The sequence below is a fragment of the Hermetia illucens genome, chromosome 2, assembly GCF_905115235.1.
Source record: "Hermetia illucens chromosome 2, iHerIll2.2.curated.20191125, whole genome shotgun sequence".
Lineage (NCBI taxonomy): Eukaryota > Metazoa > Arthropoda > Insecta > Diptera > Stratiomyidae > Hermetia > Hermetia illucens.
In genome coordinates, this window is record NC_051850.1 from 135,323,271 (window position 1) to 135,345,143 (window position 21,873).

Below are 21,873 nucleotides of genomic sequence, written 5' to 3' on the forward strand. Positions count from 1 at the left end.
TAAGCACTGTATGAATATTAAGTGTTATTGTATATAGTAGAATTAAGTATTTATGTAAGTAGAAATAAGTAGTAGTAAAAAAGTAGTAATAAGGTAGATGTAAGTAAGTAAAATAAAACCTTCTCGCGTCATTAGTGCGGACGCAGTTTTGAAAATAGGTTAAGTAATGTTTTAATTAAATACAAAGCCAAGAAATGTTGTAAATTACAGTTTGTTTTTACACAATAAAGTTAATTACAGAGAAGGTCGGGTAGGCCAAACAATGCATAGCCACCCATTGTAATAATTCTAAGCTAGCAAAGCGAATTCTAAGCTACTCTTAAGCAAAATGTATCAGATGTAAGACACTAATTGGAAATAAATAAAATGAAAAAAAAACAAAGCGGCCATTCATATTTCAAACATTAAAGTGTAGAGTTGCATTTGAGCATATTTGTTTTCATTCATTTACACGTGATTGTAAATAGATACCTACAGTATGTCAAGAAAATCTTTGCAAAGAAAAAACAGTTATATAGATTTCACTTCGATATGAAATAAAATGAATAAATGGTTAAATTCTTAAAGTTTAAAAAAGGGAAATTGTTGGTTAGTTTGGCAATCACCTACTTACACAATAAACACATATACTTCATTTCAAAAGGCAATGTAAATACGCCAAAAGTAATCGTGATCACATTTTCCACTGTCAAAAAATTCTTTGCAAAACACACTGTAATACGTACACGCATGCATATAGCGACAGAATTCTCTAGAATTCTAGATGGTATTATTCGGTATCGCATTGATATGTTTATGTTGCTGCATTCAAAGTGAAATCCGTTTGCAATCGGTTGGATTTTGTTTGATTGTTCATTGAAAATTTTTTAAAGTCAAAATGCCTGGAATCAGTACACTGGACAATATTATTCAGTTAGTGTATTTTCATTATTGTAAAGGAAAAACTGCAAAGGAGCTTGCGGAAATGTTTTCAGTTAAATTGAGAACCGTTTACAATATAATAAATCGTGCTGAAAAAGAAGATAGGATACATTTACGTTGCTCACAAGGAAGACCGAATAAGCTTACCCCTAGAGAGGTAAGAAAAATCGATGAAAATCCTTACACTTCCACAAGATCGTTGGCTGTTGAACTAGAAAAGGATTGTGGAGTTCAAATCTCACATGAAACAGTGAGAAAAGTACTCTTAGAACATAAATATTCTTCGAGAGTAGCCAGGAAAAAACCGCTGTTATCAACATTTAATATAAATAAAAGATTTTCATTTGCAAAAGAGCATGTTTTATACCCCATCGAATACTGGGATGACGTTATTTTTTGCGATGAGACTAAAATTATGCTCTATTACAATGAGGGCCCAAATAGAGTCTGGACGAAGCCTCTTGAAGCTTTATGTTATAAAAATATTATACCAACAGTAAAATTCGGGAAATTGTCGGTCACGGTTTGGGGATGCATTTCATCAAAAGGAGTAGGCATATTAAGATTTATTGACGAAACAATGGATAAAGAGTATTATTTAGATATTCTGAAAACAGAATTGGTTCAAAGTGCCACAAAATTTGGTTTTATCGATCCTAGTAATCGTAATAAATTAAATTTCAAACTATACCAAGACAACGACCCTAAACATAAGTCGTATTTGTGTAGATCTTGGGCGCTTTATAATTGTGCGAAAGTTATCGATACACCAGCATACAGCCCGGACTTGAACCCAATCGAAAATTTGTGAGCTCATCTTAAAAAAAGAGTTGCAAGGAGAAGTCCGAAGTCAAAAGAGCAGTTAAAAGCCTTTATTCAGGAGGAATGGGAAAATATACCAAACGAATACGATGTCAAAAAATTGATATCCTCTATGAAAAGGAGACTGCAGGCTGTGCTTGATGCTAAGGGTTTCCATACTAAATATTAAGAATGAAAAATATTAATTTAATTACTTTTTTTATTCACTTTTTTATTCAATAATGTATTTTGCAAAAAATTATTTGACACTGAAAGAAATGTAGTTTTTTATTTGCAACGCTTTCAATCTTTGCTCGAAACAAGTTTTATGTTCTTTTATTTGTAAAGTATTAGCTAATATTCCAATAAAACATTACACTTTAAGAAATTACCAAAAAATGTATTATTTTGCTTTTTACCATCTGTCAAACAGAAATATTTCTAGTTATTTTCCGTTTGCAAAGAATTACTTGACATACTGTATATCAACGGCGGATCACGGTCGGAATTAGCCCTTTACGCTTTTCTTTTGAGTTCTTGCGCTTGCGCGGAAAGGAATTTCATTAGAAAATAAAGCGAAAATTTTAGATGAATGTAAGAATTAAATACCTTTAAAAATTCTTTGTGACAAGTATGGGTTATCCAAGTCCATCTATCAAATCTCAGAGGGATAAAGCTTTGGGCGAAACGGTAAAAGCCAGCGTAAAGAACATATTTGCCCTAGAGAGCAGAGAGTTTTCGAAAATGGAAGAAGTCAACGGTTTATTGAAGCATGTGAGTGCCACGCCATGGAATTAGTCGAACAGACGAAACTGGGCTCTTCGGGAAGATACTGCCTTACAAAACGTATGTACATTATGGATAAATTAGTGCACCAGGCCGGAAATTATCTAAGGAAAGATGCTAAACTTCTATCGTCGTTTCCTGCCCAAGGCCGACCAGTCCGTTTTAAACGCGTACTTGTCTGGCCCCAAAACAAGAGACACACGAGAGATTGTGTGGTCCGAAGAGGCTGTCCGCGCGATTAACAAATCCCGACAACAGCTGGCTGATCCTACACTCTTGGCATTTCCTCGGCAAAATGCACCCCTAGCCGTTTTTGTTGATGCCTCTGACATCGCAGTAGGTGCTGCCCTTGACCAAAAGGTGAATCCACTCTGGCAGACGTTGAGCTTCTTCTCTAAGCAGTTAAACTCTGCTCAACGCAACTACAGCACCTACGATCGAGAACTGCTCGCCGTGTACTTGAGCATTAAGTACTTCCGTTTCTCCCTAGAAGGCAGGCCGTTCACAGTGTTTTGCTTGAAACAAAAGCCCGACAAAGCGTCTCCTCGTCAGCTTCGACATTTGAGTTTTATAAGCCAGTTCACGTCCGACAAGGACAACATAGTTGCTAACGATTTGTCACGTATCTCCGAGATAAACATCCCCGCCGCGCATGAGGATGACGCAGTGCTTCAGAGCCTCAAATCCAACCCCAATTACAAATTTCGGGAGTTGCCTATCTTCGATTCGAAACACTCTCTCTGCTGCTTGTACTCGGAAAAGGGACCCCGGCCATACATTCCGGCCACTTTTCGCAAGCAAGTGTTCGACGCACTTCACTACTTATCACATCCAAGCATCAGGACGACAAATCGGCTAGTCACCGAAAAATACTTCTGGCCCTCCATGAATAAATATAAACTCCTATAAACTCCTGGGCCAGAGAGTGCATCGCATGCCAGAAGTATAAGATCACCAGGCATGTAAGAAAAGAAGTGGGCTCATTCTCACGCCCACAGGCTAAAGACTTAGATCAATTCTATCTTATATTTATAGTTGAGCGAACAAATGGTGCAAATTGCTGAGTTTGCAAAGTTGCATCTTTTGTAACTCATTATCACTCAATGTTCGTTTGAGTCATGTTTTTGTTTACATTGAAATGTGTCTTATCTCTAATGGATAGATTGTAGCTTCTGTTGGACTGAGAATGTTTATATTATTTGATTTGAGTTTTGTAAGATAAGTCTTGTGAAGATAAGACATTGATGACTGATACGTATTATGGTTATGTGGTGTTTGTGTATAGTGTTGTGGCGCATGTTACAGGACATTTAACCACATATATATATCTAAAGTACGTATATTGAATACCGCTTGTCCAATAAACAAATATATCTATCTGAATTAGACACTACCCCAAAGTTTCATTTACATATATGTACATATAAATACATACATATGTCTATCTCGAGTAATTGATATTGATGTATAAATGATTAAAAAACTAAAACGAAATTTGTCCCTGTGACCCTCATTCACGTGAGCTCTCTTTGTTTTGGTATTGACGAACTGATATGTTATGATGACGTAATACACGCTTCACACAAAATGTAAGTTTCACTTTCTATAACTTTGTTAATAATAGTTGGATTTCCTTCAAACGTTCCAAGTTCCAGTAACGCCTTACGTTATCCTCTATGACTGTGCCAAACTTTGTAGTTCTAGCATGAACTTAAGGGGGGTTCCGGCTAAATTTCTAAAATATGCTAATATAATATTATTAAGCAGAAACGGATGTATTTTGAGGCCTGAATTTCGCAGAGATGCACCACTGTGATTTTTTTTCAAATTTTTTGGTTGGATAGATTCTAAGAACGAGACCTGTTACACTTTTTGGGAGTTATATTTAGAGCCGTCACTCCCCTATGTTTCACTCGAGATCAAATATTGGGCCAGTTTCGAAAAATACCAATTGATCTCTTTCATTTGATACCCCACATAGCTACATTCTGAGAGAAAAAAATTTGCACCCTCCATTCACACTTCCCTTAAACTTAACACAAAAAGGCGCCACTTGCTGTATATAAAGGGAACAGCTACATGCTCTCACCAATTTTCGTGAAAATCGGTCTAACCGTTTCCGAATAAATCGAGTGTGACAGACAGACAGACATCGACTCGATTCTAATAAGGTTTTATTTTACACAAACCCTTAAAAAGCAGAGTTACTTGCATCACGGTTGCAGAAATGGAAACATCTTGACCCTAAAACAAGAGTCACGTTCTAAAAAAAGAAAATGGCATGTGTTTTTGCAATGATATCGAAGGTTTTTTTTGATGTAATGAATACAGCTTTTGATCGTAATGAATGACGTTTGTTCATAGATGATTCTAAGTACAGTTTGAAGGCGACTCTACTCCACATTGGAAATAAAAAACCATCGATTCCGATCATTCACAAGTAAGGAATACTACTACGCAACGCGTACAATTTTAGCAAAGCCAAGAACAATGGGCATCAATGTAGCGATCTAAAGGTTGAGTATTAAATTAATTGTACTTATTTTCGAAATATATGTTAATTGATTTACATATTTATTACAGGTTATTGGTTTATTGGGAGGGCTGCAATCTGGATTGACGAACTTTTGCAGTTTTTTCTGTTTGTGGAATAGCCGTGCAGTTGATCATCATTATGTGAGAAAGGTGTGGCCGAGTCGTACCCATTCTGAGTCAGAAACGTGTCCCTTTGTACCACTAGTGAAACCACAGGGTGTTTTATCACCACCTCTTCACATTAAACTTGGCTTTCCAGTACTTAATCAAACTGTTTCCAAAACTGTCATACGCAGAAATCAGAGCAGTATAAAAGGCTCAATTCAACCTCTGTTCATTTCCGATTAATACTTTTCCATTCAATAAATGGTCGTTAATGGCCAAAAAGAGTAAAATAATAATTTTTTTTGAACATATCGAAAACTGACCCTAGTTAAAACAAGCCGGGAAGTTGGAAGCCGGGTGCTTCGGGTCGAAGGTTTTGTTTTCATCTTATGTGAGAAAATCTCTATGTACGATTTTCCATTCGTACATAGCTAAGAGTATAAAATATTCCGTCATATTTTGCCAAATCCCAAAATACATATACAGTATGTCAAGAAAATCTTTGCAAAGAAAAAACAGTTATATAGATTCCACCTCGATATGAAATAAAATGAATAAATGGTAAAATTCTTAAAGTTTAAAAAAGGGAAATTGTTGGTTAGTTTGGCAATCACCTACTTACACAATAAACACATATACTTCATTTCAAAAGGCAATGTAAATACGCCAAAAGTAATCGTGATCACATTTTCCACTGTCAAAAAATTCTTTGCAAAACACACTGTAAAGATGCCTCTAAACGAGTCGATTTTCCAGGCAATTTGGCGCATGCGCTATTGCATATAGCGCATGCGTGAGCCGCATGCGTTTTTTGACAAATATTGTAGCGCATGCCGCAACGCAAGCACTCCCATCACAGATGGGAGTCTTGTGCGCTTTTTCCATTGAATAAGTAAAGAGACATCGACTGCTTTCTATTGTGCATTTGTATTTATATTATACAGTGAAAATCTCGCTCGACAGCAAAGAAACGACGTTAAATTTCATAGAAGATTATAAATTAAGTGAAGTGCTATGGAAATGTGACCAGAAAGGATATTCTAATAAACAATTAAGAAGTGATGCACTTCATAAATTAAGTGAAAAATATGGTGCCGACGTTAAAGCAATAAAATGTAAAATAAAAAATTTAAGGTCATATTTTTGTAAAGAATTTCAAAAAACTCAAACAAAAAAAAGCGGCAGTGGTACAAACGAAGTGTACGAATCAAATTGGTTCGCGTATAAACATTTACTCTTTTTGAAAGATGTAAATGAACCATTGCCAACAAAAGACAGCATAGTGGAGAAGAATGCCCAACAGGGGAGCAATATACATGACATTGAAGAAGTAAGTAGTATATTGTAATCAAAAAAATATAATTTGGATAAGAGAAATTTACATGTATTTATCCTGCCATTGAACTGATCCTTCCTCGGATAGAAAATATTGTTGAAATAAATGGCATCATTTGAAGGTTTCCTAGGAATTGAAAAAAGTGGTTGCAAACCTCTGTCTGATTGTGTCGTTTTTCTCCATGAACCGGATATAATTTCGCCACAACTGGCATCTTCCGAATCAAAAGTACCAAAGGGTGCGTGTGTATTTCTGGAGGAAGATTGCTTTCGTAGAAAGTTATGCAAGTAAATGCAGCATAATACGACATCTATAGCAGTTTCGAGTTCTGTTAATTCTAGTGGCTTACGAAATATTCTAAAAACGGCTGCCAGTAATCCAAAAGCATTTTCAACAATTCTACGGGCTCTCGACAGCCTGTAATTAAATATTCTATTTGGCGAGTTTCTTGTTATTTCCCCTGGGAAAGGTTTCATTATATTTGTGGTTAACGGGAATGCATCATCAGCTACTAAGACATACGGGATTGGCAGCGTTCTTCCAGGGAGGGCTTCTTCTTTGGGTAATTTTAGTTGATTCTTTTCAAGTCTCTTTCCGAATTCCGTATTTTTGAACACACCTCCATCTGAGATCCTCCCCTGGCAACCGACATTAACGTAGGTAAAACAACAATCTGCATCAACGACACCAAACAACACAATGCTAAAGGTGCCCTTGTAATTAAAAAATGTACTTCCACTATTCTGGGGGCATCGAATGAGCACATGTTTTCCGTCCATTGCTCCACAACAATGTGGGAAATTCCAGTTTTTATCAAAGTTGTTTGCAACTACCCTCCAATCTCCTGTGTCCTGAGGAAGCTGAAAATTAAATTTAAATTGTTAGACATAATTACCTAAAATAGATTGTTTTAATAGAATCAACATTTTTTCAGACAATCGCTGATGAAGGATTAGAAGAAATGGATACTTCAAATTCTTTTCGGAAACCAGCGGCAGATGGAAAAATCACAAAAAAAAGAAGGGGAACGTCACAACTAATGTGAGTGATGAGAGAGAAGAAGAAGCTTATAATTTTATGAAGGCTGTTAGTGAAATGAAAACTATGGATGAATATTCAACTTTTGGGGATTACATAGCGCATAAAATTCGAAAACTTAAAAGCGCTACATTGCGCAGTATCGCCCAAAACCGCATCAATAATATCATTTTTGAATTGGAAATAAGTCATGAAAATGACCAAGGTTTAATCTTAATTTCTTCGCCATCTACCGCAAGTTCATCGGAGCAATATTCAGCGACTCCTACTCCTGAACCAGAACCTCATCCATCATCACCGATCGCTACAATGCAACACGTCAACAACAATTCTGTAATAACAGAACTTCTGAACATATAATTGAGGTTATTTTTATACGTTATTTCAATTTCAATAAAGAAATGTCAGTATTAACTCTAGAATTTAATATATAATTCGGTTTATGAAGGCATATATACATACTCGTATGTACCAATTCATCAATAAACTCACCTTTATGTAATCTTTCAGTGCTGAACAAATACGTTTCGCTACTTCAGGAACAATTTTCGAAATGCTTTGTGTTGAAACTTTGAATAGGAAGCTTAGGCTTGCGTATGAGTCGCCTGTTGCCAGATAACGGAGTGTAATTGCGAGTCTGATTTCAGCAGGTATAGCCTCACGCATAACCGTATCCCTTTTTGTTATTAGCGGCCTTATCATATCCAATAGAATATTGTAATCTATTTGAGACATCCGTGTAAAATTTTTGAAAAGATAGTCGTCATTATCTATCTCTTTTAAAAACTTATTTTTATTGTCTTTAAAATAGTCACGCATCCATATCCTTTTTGACTTTGCTGTCCTTTTATCGCAGTTGCTTTTAATTATTATATACATGTTGAAAGAAACCACGAGAAAGCGAAAACAACTAATTGCAACGTGTGGACGCTGGAGTTGCATGCGCTATGACGCACGTGCGTTATTCAATTTCAGGCATGCCTTTTTACGGCGCAAGCATGCGCTTCGCGCACCAAAAAGAGGCATCGTTTGGAGGCACCTTAATACGTACACGCATGCATATAGCGACAGAATTCTCTAGAATTCTAGATGGTACTATTCGGTATCGCATTGATATGTTTATGTTGCTGCATTCAAAGTGAAATCCGTTTGCAATCGGTTGGATTTTGTTTGATTGTTCATTGAACATTTTTTAAAGTCAAAATGCCTGGAAGCAGAACACTCGACAATATTATTCAGTTAGTGTATTTTCATTATTGTAAAGGAAAAACTGCAAAGGAACTTGCGGAAATGTTTTCAGTTAAATTGAGAACCGTTTACAATATAATAAATCGCGCTGAAAAAGAAAATAGGATACATTTACGTTGCTCACAAGGAAGGCCGAATAAGCTTACTCCTAGAGAGGTAAGAAAAATCATAAGAAAAATCGATGAAAATCCTTACACTTCCACAAGATCGTTGGCTGTTGAACTAGAAAAGGATTGTGGAGTTCAAATCTCACATGAAACAGTGAGAAAAGTACTCTTAGAACATAAATATTCTTCGAGAGTAGCCAGGAAAAAACCGCTGTTATCAACATTTAATATAAATAAAAGATTTTCATTTGCAAAAGAGCATGTTTTATACCCCATCGAATACTGGGATGACGTTATTTTTTGCGATGAGACTAAAATTATGCTCTATTACAATGAGGGCCCAAATAGAGTCAGAAGGAAGCCTCTTGAAGCTTTATGTTATAAAAATATTATACCAACAGTAAAATTCGGGAAATTGTCGGTCACGGTTTGGGGATGCATTTCATCAAAAGGAGTAGGCATATTAAGATTTATGGACGAAACAATGGATAAAGAGTATTATTTAGATATTCTGAAAACAGAATTGGTTCAAAGTGCCACAAAATTTGGTTTTATCGATCCTAGTAATCGTAATAAATTAAATTCCAAACTATACCAAGACAACGACCCTAAACATAAGTCGTATTTGTGTAGATCTTGGGCGCTTTATAATTGTGCGAAAGTTATCGATACACCAGCATACAGCCCGGACTTGAACCCAATCGAAAATTTGTGGGCTCATCTTAAAAAAAGAGTTGCAAGGAGAAGTTCGAAGTCAAAAGAGCAGTTAAAAGCCTTTATTCAGGAGGAATGGGAAAATATACCAAATGAATACGATGTCAAAAAATTGATATCCTCTATGAAAAGGAGACTGCAGGCTGTGCTTGATGCTAAGGGTTTCCATACTAAATATTAAGAATGAAAAATATTAATTTAATTACTTTTTTATTCAATAATGTATTTTGCAAAAAAATATTTGACACTGAAAGAAATATAGTTTTTTATTTGTAACGCTTTCAATCTTTACTCGAAACAAGTTTTATGTTCTTTTATTTGTAAAGTATTAGCTAATATTCCAATAAAACATTACACTTTAAGAAATTACCAAAAATTGTATTATTTTGCTTTTTACCATCTGTCAAACAGAAATATTTCTAGTTATTTTCCGTTTGCAAAGAATTACTTGACATACTGTATGTACATACAAATCAACGATATGAATACAATGTTCACCCTAAATAAACAAACATTGCCTATTATCGGATAACGATGCATACATATATATGTATATGCGCATCTAAATTAATCTAAAGCATCTTCACGCATTACTATTTTACTCCGTGCACAAAAGCATACATATATATGTTAGGTACGTAAATTAAAAACCGCTGGTAACCAGGTACATAAATGTCTATAATATTGGTTACTAATATTACTAACAAATAACTAAAAAAATGCCTATAAAGGAAAACTAAAACGTTCCCATCCAAATAATCGTGTTAGCACTGATGAAGGGAACAAGTGGTTCCCGAAATGTCGGTTTTTGCAAGAATAAATATCTACACTAAAGAAAAAGAAAGTTTTTTATTATTTCAAATAATTAATCGTTGGAAACACTGCCTAAATACACTCAGGTCTCCATCGAACTCGCCGTTCATATAAGTTCACTTTATATGATAATGACGTGATACATGGCTTGGGTGCTATAAATTTACCAGAAATGCGAAACTTTGATCTTCTATAACTTTGTTAATAATAATCGAATTGTCTTCAAACTTTTCATAATTAAACCCTATATTATCGTCTATGCTGATTTTCCACCCCTGATGAACTTAAGGGGGCCTTTCCGATAAATTTCTGAAACATGGTAATAGAATATTATTAACTTTATTTTTAGTTTGACATTGATTTTTTTTCAAATGTTTCGGTTGGGTAGGTTCTGACAACGAGACCTGTTTCACTTTTTAGGACAGACATTTTGTACCCTATCTCCCCTATGTTTCACTCAATATCAAAAAAAAAGATCAGTTTCCAAAAGTACTAATTGAGCACTTTCACTTGATACCACACGACCATGTTCTGTGGGAAAATAATGTTAAACCCTCCTTTCGCATGTATGAGGAGCCTTCTTTAAAATTCAACATGAAATGGATCCACTCGCTGCATGTAGAAGAACACACAGACCACATGTTCTCATCAAATTTCGTAACAATCAGTTTAGCCGTTTCTGAGTAAACCGGGTGTGGCAGACATACAGAAAAACATTGAAGGGATTTTAATAAGGTGTTTTTCACACAAAACCTTAAAAATTGGTTGCTAATTTGGATTCAGCCCCCCAATTTACCTTACGGACAGCTTTTAGTTGCTCAGGTCCAAAACCGTGTATACTTATTGTATTTAGTGGCGGATAAGCGACCCCTGCCTAACGGTTCATAGTTATTATCAATTGTCAGATAAACGACACGTGTTGTGCCATCTTCCTAACAGAGTGTTCAGTGTCGGATAAACATTTTTTTGTCAATATTGTGGAGTCGCTGCTGTATAGCTTAGCAGAGGTCCACCCGAGCTTCACACCAAAATCGCAGCACAACTCACAACTGAGCAACTGAGAACACGCCCACCTGAGCGTCTACTTGTCGGTATCACCATGGGAGCCGCGAGGCCGATGCAACAGTTTGTTGCCAACCGTCGACCAGACAGGTCAACTTCAATTTTTCAATTAATTCATCAACTAAAATCGGAGTTTAATTATTTTTTTATTAATTACAATAATGTGTGTATAATATTGATTTACATCTAACTACAATACACTTAATTAATTTTTATGAAATAATATGTAAAATGCAATTGTTTCATTAAAAGATGCGCAAAGGATTCAGGAGGCTCAGGGGCCTCATCTGTAAAAACACTTTTCGTATGAAACCAAAAATTGCATAACCGTTTGCACAGTATTCAATGATGAAAAAGATAAGCGCTGAAGTAGAGAAATGCGTCCTAAAGGAGCTGCAAATGGGCCATTCTTATAGATAGATATCCTGCAAATTTAATATATTATTCAAATTTGCTAGTAATGTAGCCAAAAAATCGCAGTTAAACCTCCCACGGGTCCGTAGTGGACGAAAAATGATCTTGTCCGAAAGGAACAAACGCTTCGGAAGAAGCAAAAAATCCTCGGGAAGTGCAGCAAAAGCTGTCGTATTACAACGTGAGTATCTCCAAATGAACTCCTTTTAGAGAAAGCATCCGTTACGGTTTTCATGCGTACAAACGAATACAAAAGGCACGTTTGACTGAGAGGCATAAGAAATTCCGGCTTGCGTTTGACAATTACAGTGTTCTAGTTGAAGTGCTTAAACACTAAATTAATCTTTTTCGCATGTTCATATATTTATCACATGTACAGTCGGCAGCAATCGTATTCGTATGAAATATTTCTTTTGAGACACTATAAAATAAAAATTGTTCTTCGCGACAGTTATAACTGAAAATGCACACCTAAATTCATTTATGTCTTAGTTATATACAGAAGATCACTTATGCTGTGAATTTTTTTTTTCCTAAATTCACCACAAACTGTACTTGACGAAAGAACAGCAATTAACAAAAATCATGATCGATACTCGACGACGCATTCGTATTCGTACGAGCAAAAAATGTCCCGTTATATTTCAGCTGTTGAATTTTTGGGTATATTCTTAGAAATGATTTCTGTTCTAGAATTTTTCTAGCACTCAAAAACGTCATTGTAGTTCGAAACAAGTGTTCGAAGTGATAAAAAGTGCAGGATGGGCAGAAAAGGCAAGGAAACTTCAATAGAGACCCGTGAAATCGTTGTATCCCTACATAATCAGGGAAAATCGTTAAGCGAGATAAGTAATATCGTTGGTCGAGCTAAATCAACGATTCAGTATATAATTCAAAAGTACAAGTCGGAGAATATGCTGGGAAATAAGCCGAGAAATTTAGGACGAAAAAAGTTGACACCGCGAGACGAACGTTTTATTTTAAGGCAAATAAAAAAAAATCCTAAGGAATGTGCTACAACGATAACCGCAAGACTCCACCAACATTTTAATAAAATATTTCTGTTGATATCGTCCGAAGGACACTTAAAAGGTATGGTCTCTTTAACTCTGTACCAAGAAAGAAACCGTATATCAATAAAGTAAATAGAATTAAACGGTTAGATTTCGCGAATAGATATATTCACAAAGATTACGACTTCTGGAAACAGGTAATATTTACAGACGAAAGTAAATTTAATATCATCACCTCGAACGGAATTGGAAAAATTTGGCGAGAGAAGAATTCAAGCTTGCATCCGAAGAACCTAATACCCACTGTAAAGCATGGCGGAGGATCTGTTATGGTGTGGGAGTGTTTTTCTGCAGCAGGAACGGGCAATTTGCATTTCATTGATGGAATAATGGATGCTGCCAAATATGTGAATATCTTAAAATGTAATTTAAACCCAAGCGCGGAAAAATTATGAATACAAGATAACTTTATTTTTTATCAAGATAACGATCCAAAACACACGGCTCTCAATTCGCGTTTATGGTTACTTTATAATTGCCCTAAAGTATTACAGACACCCCCCCAATCACCGGACATTAATCCGATAGAACATTTGTGGTCGGAAATTAAAAGAGGGTTAAAAAAATATAATATAAAAAACGCGGCAGACTTGAAAGATGCAATCGGAAAAGAATGGAGTGCAATATCCCCTCTATTTACAGAAAAATTGGTGAGGTCGATGCCAAATCGATTAAAACATGTTATTAAAAACAAAGGCTTCCCGACTAAATACTAAATGCTTAATTTTCTCGTTGTTTTTTCTCGAAATTCATAACGTACGAATACGAATGCGTCGTTTAGTTATACGACAGTTTAACTGAATACTTAATTTTTGGATTTTATTTTATTGTTGAGTAATTGAATTTGAATATTATTTTGTAAATTTAATTGGATTTAGATATTGTATTTAAATAAAATTTACGCAATGTAAAAATAATGTTTAAAATTCTTTATTTTTTCATGATTACTTAATTTTTTCCCTCAATACTCACGGTGTACGAATACGGATGCTGGCCTCTGTATATCGACATAATTAAGTCGCCGTATATGGCAAATTTGCGAAAGTGGGGTCGAAGTGTTGAGAGCACAATAATGCAATATGACAACGACCCAAACAAAACCAAGAAAAAACTAGAATGCTCAAGGAACAATAAGAAAATTTCAATGTTATAGGGGCCGCCACAATCACCGGACTCAAATCCTATAGAAAATTTGTGGGGCATTCTGAAAAACCGAGTTTATAATTTTCAAAGCGTGTTTAAAAATCCAAATGAACTTTGAGAGCGCTGAAATGAAGTATGGACTTCCATTTTCCAAGAAGAGTGTCAGAAACTAGTTGAAAGCATGCCGGCTCGTATCCAAGTCGTTACCAAAACAGAAGGATCGTACACAAAGTATTGATAATATAGTTTTTTCCTTTTTTTATGTAATGCACCAAAACTGTGTAAATAGCCCAAAATGAATTTGAAGGTTTTTTGCTTAAATATATAAATTTTTTATCACTTTTAGACTTTTATATTATCTATAATTGTCTTTGTAAACCATATTTTTTAATTTGTCTTTCGATTTGGAACAATTCATAAACAGTCTAGAATGTGAAGAATATTTATACACTTCTGCCCCACACTCCATCTGTATATATGTAAGTTTTGAAGCTCCCGCCAAACTTGATCAATGAAAGCTCCCGCCAAACTTGATTAGTGAATCACGCTCGTAAGAACGTCAGTTGCTGATTAAAACTAACCGAGTAGTGACACTTGTAGTCGGAACATGAAGCAGCATATCATTTATTGTAATCTATAAATCTTTTGTTACTGACATTAGTGTAGATCCAGGTTTGTAAAGAATAATGAACATTATTTGTTATTTTATTACTGTTATGTAAAAACGTTTGTTTTAATTACAGTTGATTACTGCATTTCACATGCTTAACGTCATTAACCTAACCTCAGATATTCTCCTACTCAAAATTTTTAAGTTAACGAAATTGAAGCATGACTTCATTACACGCTCTTTAAAATTTTTGTCTAGGTCCAATTTTTCGCAAACTTTGGAATTCATTAATTTCTCACATTCCATAATGCTGCGTAATCGGTTTTTTCTTTTAAATGTAGCTTGCCGGCTAAACATGTCGCCCGGTTTGTTAATTAGAAGCGAGCGGAAGCTCTGTTCGTCGGGATAAGATTTTTTACAGTAGAAACTTTTTATACTATAAATAAACTTCTAGAAGAAAAGAACTGCGTCTATTTTACCATCTAATAGAAGGTTCACTTAATCATTGGTAACGTTGCGTTCTTGAAATAATATCATTTTTCCGGTTCTAAAGTAATCTGATTTAAAGCAGAGTTACGAGTACATCAAACAAATCATTCTCCGGAAACGAAATTAATTATTCAAATTGTCTCGGAAGCAATCATTGTTTGGGAAACCCTGACCTATTCTAACTTTATATTTATTTACAAAAACTTCATAATATTTGCGTATAAATGATTTTACTGCGGGTTGAAGAGGACTAGAGCACATCGATTATCCTCATACGAAAAACGCTAAAACTAAGTCAGAAGAAGGCCCATCCAATAATATTCATACATATTTATGCCTGTTGCTTTTAATTTGAATAGCGTTTATCTTGCGTAACCTCCAGGAGATTCTCTTTGGACGAAGGCGATGCGATGGTTTCATTCATAAAATGCATGCACCGCGAAAATTTCATTAAAAAAAGTTGAAACTTTGAAATGTATGATTCATTGTTTACTTTAGTGCAAATAAAAGGTAAAGAAAGCTAGTACAGTGAAAACTCTCTTAGCGGACACCCCTAATAGGCGGACGCCCCTCTTGAAGCGACAATTTTTCTCTGATTATGATTTTTTTTTTTGTATGTCAGAACAATTTGCCTCTCTTGGGCGGACACCCCTTTGGACCGGACGCGGACAGTCGATTTTATAATTAAAAAAAACCCTCACCCCGGACACGAATTGTAGTGACCGCGACTTCGCGACGGGAGCAGAATTTCATTCGCCTCTTTCTGAATTAATTTGCTCAAATAATGCATTTCATAATGTGCAATTACCCTAATGTTCGCCGCAGATTGCACATTATTGAGTGCATTCGGGCGAATTAATCTTGACCGAGGCGAATGATTTGCCGCATCCGCAGGCGCATGCGCATGTTGCCGCAAGTTCAAGGCAACGTAGCGGAGCGGCGAAGGAAGCGGTTCTGGGTTGAGAAAGGCGAGAGGTCGAAGGCCGGGGAGTCTGGTTTGAACTTTTGGCGGGTGGATTTGGGTGACAGTTTTTTTTTTGCGAGAGATGTCAGAGAGTTTGGAAATGGTTTTTCTTGGATAGCATCTTGAGTGATAGTTAGTGCAGTTTGATTTTTGGTGGGTGATTTTGGCAGGGTGCATTGGAGCTGGATATTTTTGAAAAGTGGAGTCTGATTTTGGCGGGTAATTTTGGCAGCGTGAATTGGAGCGGGATCGTTGTGAGGAATCAATTAATATTTGTAAAGACAGTCGATTCAGGGATCAAAGAGCTCAAAGGACACCCCACATTCCCGAGCCTGGCTAGCACAGAGGCGTTCAAGAACATGTTGACCGAGCACTTTGATGGAGCTTCAATCTTTGCGGGTGGACCTTCACGGTCAATTTCGCCAACTTTTTAGGTTTCTGGGTTAGCCTGCCCTTTAGGTCGTTGTCGGCCACTTAGGATGATCGTCTGATCCTCTTATTGCCTATAAGTCCATTACAGAATCTCTTAAAAGCGTACACGACGCACAAAATTTTGCGAGTTACATGTACATAAAGTAAATATAACTTAGAATTATTGGAAACATCTTATCAAAATTCAATATCTTTATATAAAAATTCAGTCAAATTAATATCAGAATGCAACTTTGTATAAACAATAGAGACGAATCATTATCTTCTCGTTTCCGCTTAGGTAGACGATTCATTAACAATTCTTATAAACACTTAACCGATTTAAACATTCGGAAGCTAACAATAATAAACCAAAGGCATATTTTGCATATTTCTTATCTTCCAAAATATCAAATTACAAAAGATGCAACTCGGCATTTTGCATCCTTTGCTCCATATCAGTATAAATGTGAGCATTCAGTATCAAAGGACAGTCTAGTAAAATCGAATAAAGTAAGATCACGTTAAGGGAAACCACGTAGCAAGTACTTTGAATCAGTTATAGAAGTTAATATTGTAATAAGTGTAAAAGTGAGCAATAAGTGTTTTTAATAAAGAAGATTATAAGTCAAATAAAATCTTTATCTTTAAAACCCAGAATACAATACAAGTTGTATCTGCCATCGTTCCACGGAAAGGTGCAGCTTTTTTTATCGTTTATGTTTCCCGTAACCAAAACTTGCGTAGGAATTGAAACGTAAAAATCCACAAACTAATTTGGGGACTCCCTCATAAGAAATATGTGTGCTAATTTCGTTTATGAGCGCAACATTGTCTCATCCAATCGCAACAAGGTGAAGTGAAAAGTCTAAAAGGTAAAATAATTAATAATATCAGAGAGGAAAGTGCTTTTTTTAAAAGAGAAAATAGATATTCTCAACGCACAATGAAAATAAAATACATCAGTGCGTATGCTAACCAAAAGGTATAGGAAAATAATCTAAAACAGTTCCTATATTGATAAATTAATAATACTAATAAAAAGTGGCATATCACCTTATCAGTGCGTACATCCGAGGGTGGTAATACTTCAGAGCCCATCCCTATTCGGAGGGGCATCTTCCAGGGGGATTCGTTGAGTCCCCTTTGGTTTTGTATCGCAACTGAACCCCCTAACGGTAGCTTTTATTACGGCAGCTCACAGAAGTCCAACGCTGCAATGCTGGCTATTGAAGGTGGAGCTTTAAATCAACAAGTTATGCGAAATCAACGAAAGAAATTCGCGATCAAAAATTAAGAGGACAAACCAATTACAGGTTGGAGTTCGTCCGCTTAGATGAAAGTGGATTGGAGGGAATGTGCATAATATGTTCAAGTTAAAATATTTCTTCTAATTACTGGCGCCGTTTGGGCATATGTATTGAATATAAGTTAGCACCTCCACGCGCATTCAATACCTGCACGTGCAAGTTACACAGGACCTTACACCCATTAACAGAAGTACACCTAGTACACTTGTACCTAACCCCAAGGTCACCTTCACCAACAGTCCAGATGATGACATCAGTCCATATCATCAGTAATATAAGTACATATATAAACATCCTCAACCAATGTAAACACTAACCTAAGTTCATATGTAAACATCCCTCAACTAATGTAAACATCGATCCGTTCAATATCATATGACTCATCACCTTATCTTTTCCAATTTCCAATTCGTATCTTTAATACGATGAGTCATCACTACTTTATCATCAGTCGAACAATAAATGAATTCATTCGATCTACATAATATAAACAAACTAGATCGAATGAAGATCATCGCGTAATTAAAATATCGAATTACAGAATATACAAAATGCATCCTTTGTCCGGAACACTATAAATATAGAACTCATCCCAACATTAGACAGTATTAGTTTTGGTTCTTTGGTCTTCATACCTCGGACGTGATTAGTCCACTTCACGGTTTTGTGAGTTCTTATAGTAAAAGTCAAGTCGGGTTAATTCTCAGTTATACTTAGTTCCGGGATATAGTATTAAGTAAGAATACCAGTGTTACTCAATGTAAACAATAAAGTGCTTTTAAACTAATAAAGTGGCATTTCGAATAATAAGTCTCGAGGAAGAGACTTTCTAAAAATTTATCGTTTTGAATAGCGCAAGCTCGCTATTCGTAACTTGCACGCAATATTTACTGACGCCATGGCTGGGCCAATTTTCAATCATCGATTCAGCATTGCAGCTTTTTCCTCACTTCAACAAATTGCTGCGGTATCAACTATTGACATAGGTGTTAAGAAAATATTGTCTTTAGGAATAAGTTCAGTTCTTGTTTAGATGTTACAATACGACCCACCAACCCCAAAGTATTTGAACTTCATTAAACCCAAAAACCAACGTACGCGTTGCATACATGTGCATTTCCGCCACGCGCATTTTTTCTATTCATTCATTCAAGTTCATTAAGTTATCATATTGCGCGTATGTGCATTTCCGCCAAAGGCACATTTTTTATTCTTTCGATTTTGCTGTTGCAACAATTAGCATGAACTAATTATTGCAACAGCTCAGCAATAATTTCATATAAATTTATAACATTCGGAATCAGGAAGAGTTAGTCTATTTTCGAGCGACAAGTACGGGACAAGTCTCCTTACCCCGATTGCCCAGTGTGAGACTGCACTGGGGTACTGGCTCTTGTATCGGTTCATGTCCTAAAAGAGGACAAATAAAATAAATTATATTATAAACCGATTTGCGCGTTTTTATTTTTTTTTTTTGCCAAAACGTTCGCGGTTAGTAAAAGTTTTAGACTTGTAAAAATAAAGATCAGGCTCAGCCCTGAATTTCTTTTTTTTAAAAACACAAACGGTGTTTTAATTCATTAACTTATAGCACTGAATGTTCACAAAAGTGGTCGGTGTTTTCGATTATTAGAAGTATTTGAGAGGTGTGAATGTGTTTTGTTGATTCCTTGTTTTCTGGATCCTTAGTTACGTATTAACATATTTATTGAAAGGGAAGAACTTGGTGCACGTGAGCAAACGTCGATGGTTGTGAACAAAAGGAACCATCTGAATAAATTATTTTGGTTTATTATAGTTGGTTTGCAAGTTTACATGAAAACGGAAGGACATTAAGAAATTATTCTTAGATAAACATTGAGAGCGAGGAATTACACTTTCTTACATATACATTGACAGGGGGTAATTACACTTTCAGGTAACGCTGGATAATGACCCGTTGCATGTAAGCAATCGGTTCAAATAAAGCCTGAAAAGATCGGACGTTTCAAATATTGAAATCTATCCAACTATGTACACTAATGATCAAAAAAAAGTGGCCACCTACCTGGTGTCGAAAGAGTGTCAAATATTGCCGCTGCATGTAATATTTCGGGGTTTTTCGTAATTTTGCAATGAAGCAGGTATAAAAAGGGACATCAGAACATCAAAGGTCATCAGTTCCTAACAAACAGACGAAGTGCAAGGATACAAAATTTAGAAATAGTGAAAAATCATTCAAAGGTGGAAATAGTGCTTGAAATACATTTTTAATAATTTGTCGAATTAAAATGTCTCCAAAACAGCGGTAAGTAATTATTATCATTAACTTAGTAGAAAAGGATAGTAAGAAAAAACTCATCAAAAATTAGGCTTGCCACAAGGACTTTTCACAAGGATAATCCTGGTAGAGTCCTGGAAGCAAGCGGAGAAATCAGTTTGAAGATTAAAAATTCATATATTTGAATTATTTTCAAAAAATCATTTTGTTTGAAAATAAACTCAAGAAAAGTGTATACATTTTTTGTACAGGCAATTAACGGAGGAAGAAAAAGGACGCATCGTAGGACTAAGCGAGTCTGGCAAAACACAACGCGAAATTGTGAGAATTTTTAAAAAATCGGATGTCGAAGTTTCGAGAAGTGGCGTGCAGCAAGTTTTGCGACGTAAACAAGCAAGCGGCAGTGTAGCACGTAAGAAAGGCTCCGGAAGACCACGAAAAATGAATAGCAGAGACACGAGAGCGTTGGAACAACACGCGCTGAGGAATCGGAAATCGTCGATCGCACAAATATCTAAAGATTTTGTGCCAGCCAGCGGAAACTTAGTAAGTCGCCACACGATTTCACGCCGTTTGAAAAATGTTGGCATTCGCAGTCGGCGCTGTCGAAAAGTTCCGGCTCTTAAACCGAGGCACAAAGCTACAAGATTGGTTTGGGCCAAAGACCATCGAAACACCAACTGGACTAAAATCATTTGGTCGGACGAATCAAGATTTTGCCTTCGATCGGACAGGCCGCAACGCTGTCTTCGTAGGTCAGGCGAGGAATACAGTGAGGATTGCATCCAGGAAACGCAGAAAGGCAACCCTGGAATAATGGTATGGGGCTGTTTTTCCTCAAAAACAGTAGGTGTACTGCACCGGGTACCAGTGAATACAAAAATCAACTCAGCTGAATATAAAAATATTTTAGAAACATCACTGGTACCAAGTCTAGCGAGGTTCAGAACACCTCGCCTATTAACTTTCCAACAAGATAATGCACCATGCCATAAGACAATGCTCATATCCGATTGGTTGGCCCAAAAACATATAAGGACTCTTGATTGGCCTGCTCAAAGCCCTGATTTAAATCCCATCGAAAATATATGGGACCATATTGATCGTGAGATTCACGACAAGACAATTAACAACTTAAACGAGCTATGGGAAGCTGTTTTGGGTGCCTGGAATAGAATCTCCGAGGAGTATTTAGAAGTACTAATTAATTCTATGCCAAACAGAATTGATAATGTTATTAAAAATAAAGGAGGACATGCCTCTTATTAATAATAAAAAATTTGTTTTTTATTTATAAATAGCCTTTACACTTCCTACCATAGTATTTGTAAAACAGATATTTGAAATTGTTATCAATTGGGGAGAAACTAGGGTTCAAGTTTGGATTTTCGGAAAAAGTTTGGGTGGCCACTTTTTTTTTATCATTAGTGTACATAATTATCAGACACATAAATAAAAAACCCTCGTTAGTTTTAATTCTTTTTAAACGGACCTTCATATTCTAAACGACAAAATTGTTTAAACAGAAAAAGAATCAAAAACCTTCCTTAGGATTAAAGGCACAGATAAAAAGGAATGCGGAAAAAAATTGTGAGCATATTAAGGCGGGCATTTCTTCATAATAACAAAACACCGACCCTTTGTATCAGAGAAGACGGTAAAATTACTGTATGCCTGGATTCTCGACATGAACCAGAGAAACACACCAATTTCAACTGCAATCATCCAAGAAA

At 35.9% G+C, this 21,873-nt stretch overlaps 1 protein-coding gene across 2 annotated transcripts in view; it reads right to left on the minus strand.

Moving 5' to 3' along the window:
* Window positions 1–7,162: 7,162 nt before the first annotated feature.
* The window catches only part of LOC119648232 (tRNA-specific adenosine deaminase 1), a 76,730-nt gene continuing 62,019 nt past the window's right edge, over window positions 7,163–21,873 (minus strand). The window contains exon 3 of one of the 2 annotated variants that reach the window (XM_038049854.1): window positions 7,163–7,344. In XM_038049854.1, the coding sequence (XP_037905782.1) occupies window positions 7,298–7,344 (47 nt within the window). In that variant the 3' untranslated portion in view covers window positions 7,163–7,297. Of the gene's footprint in view, window positions 7,345–10,245; window positions 10,714–21,873 lie in introns of those variants that run through there. The other variant, XM_038049853.1, reaches the window with a different exon arrangement.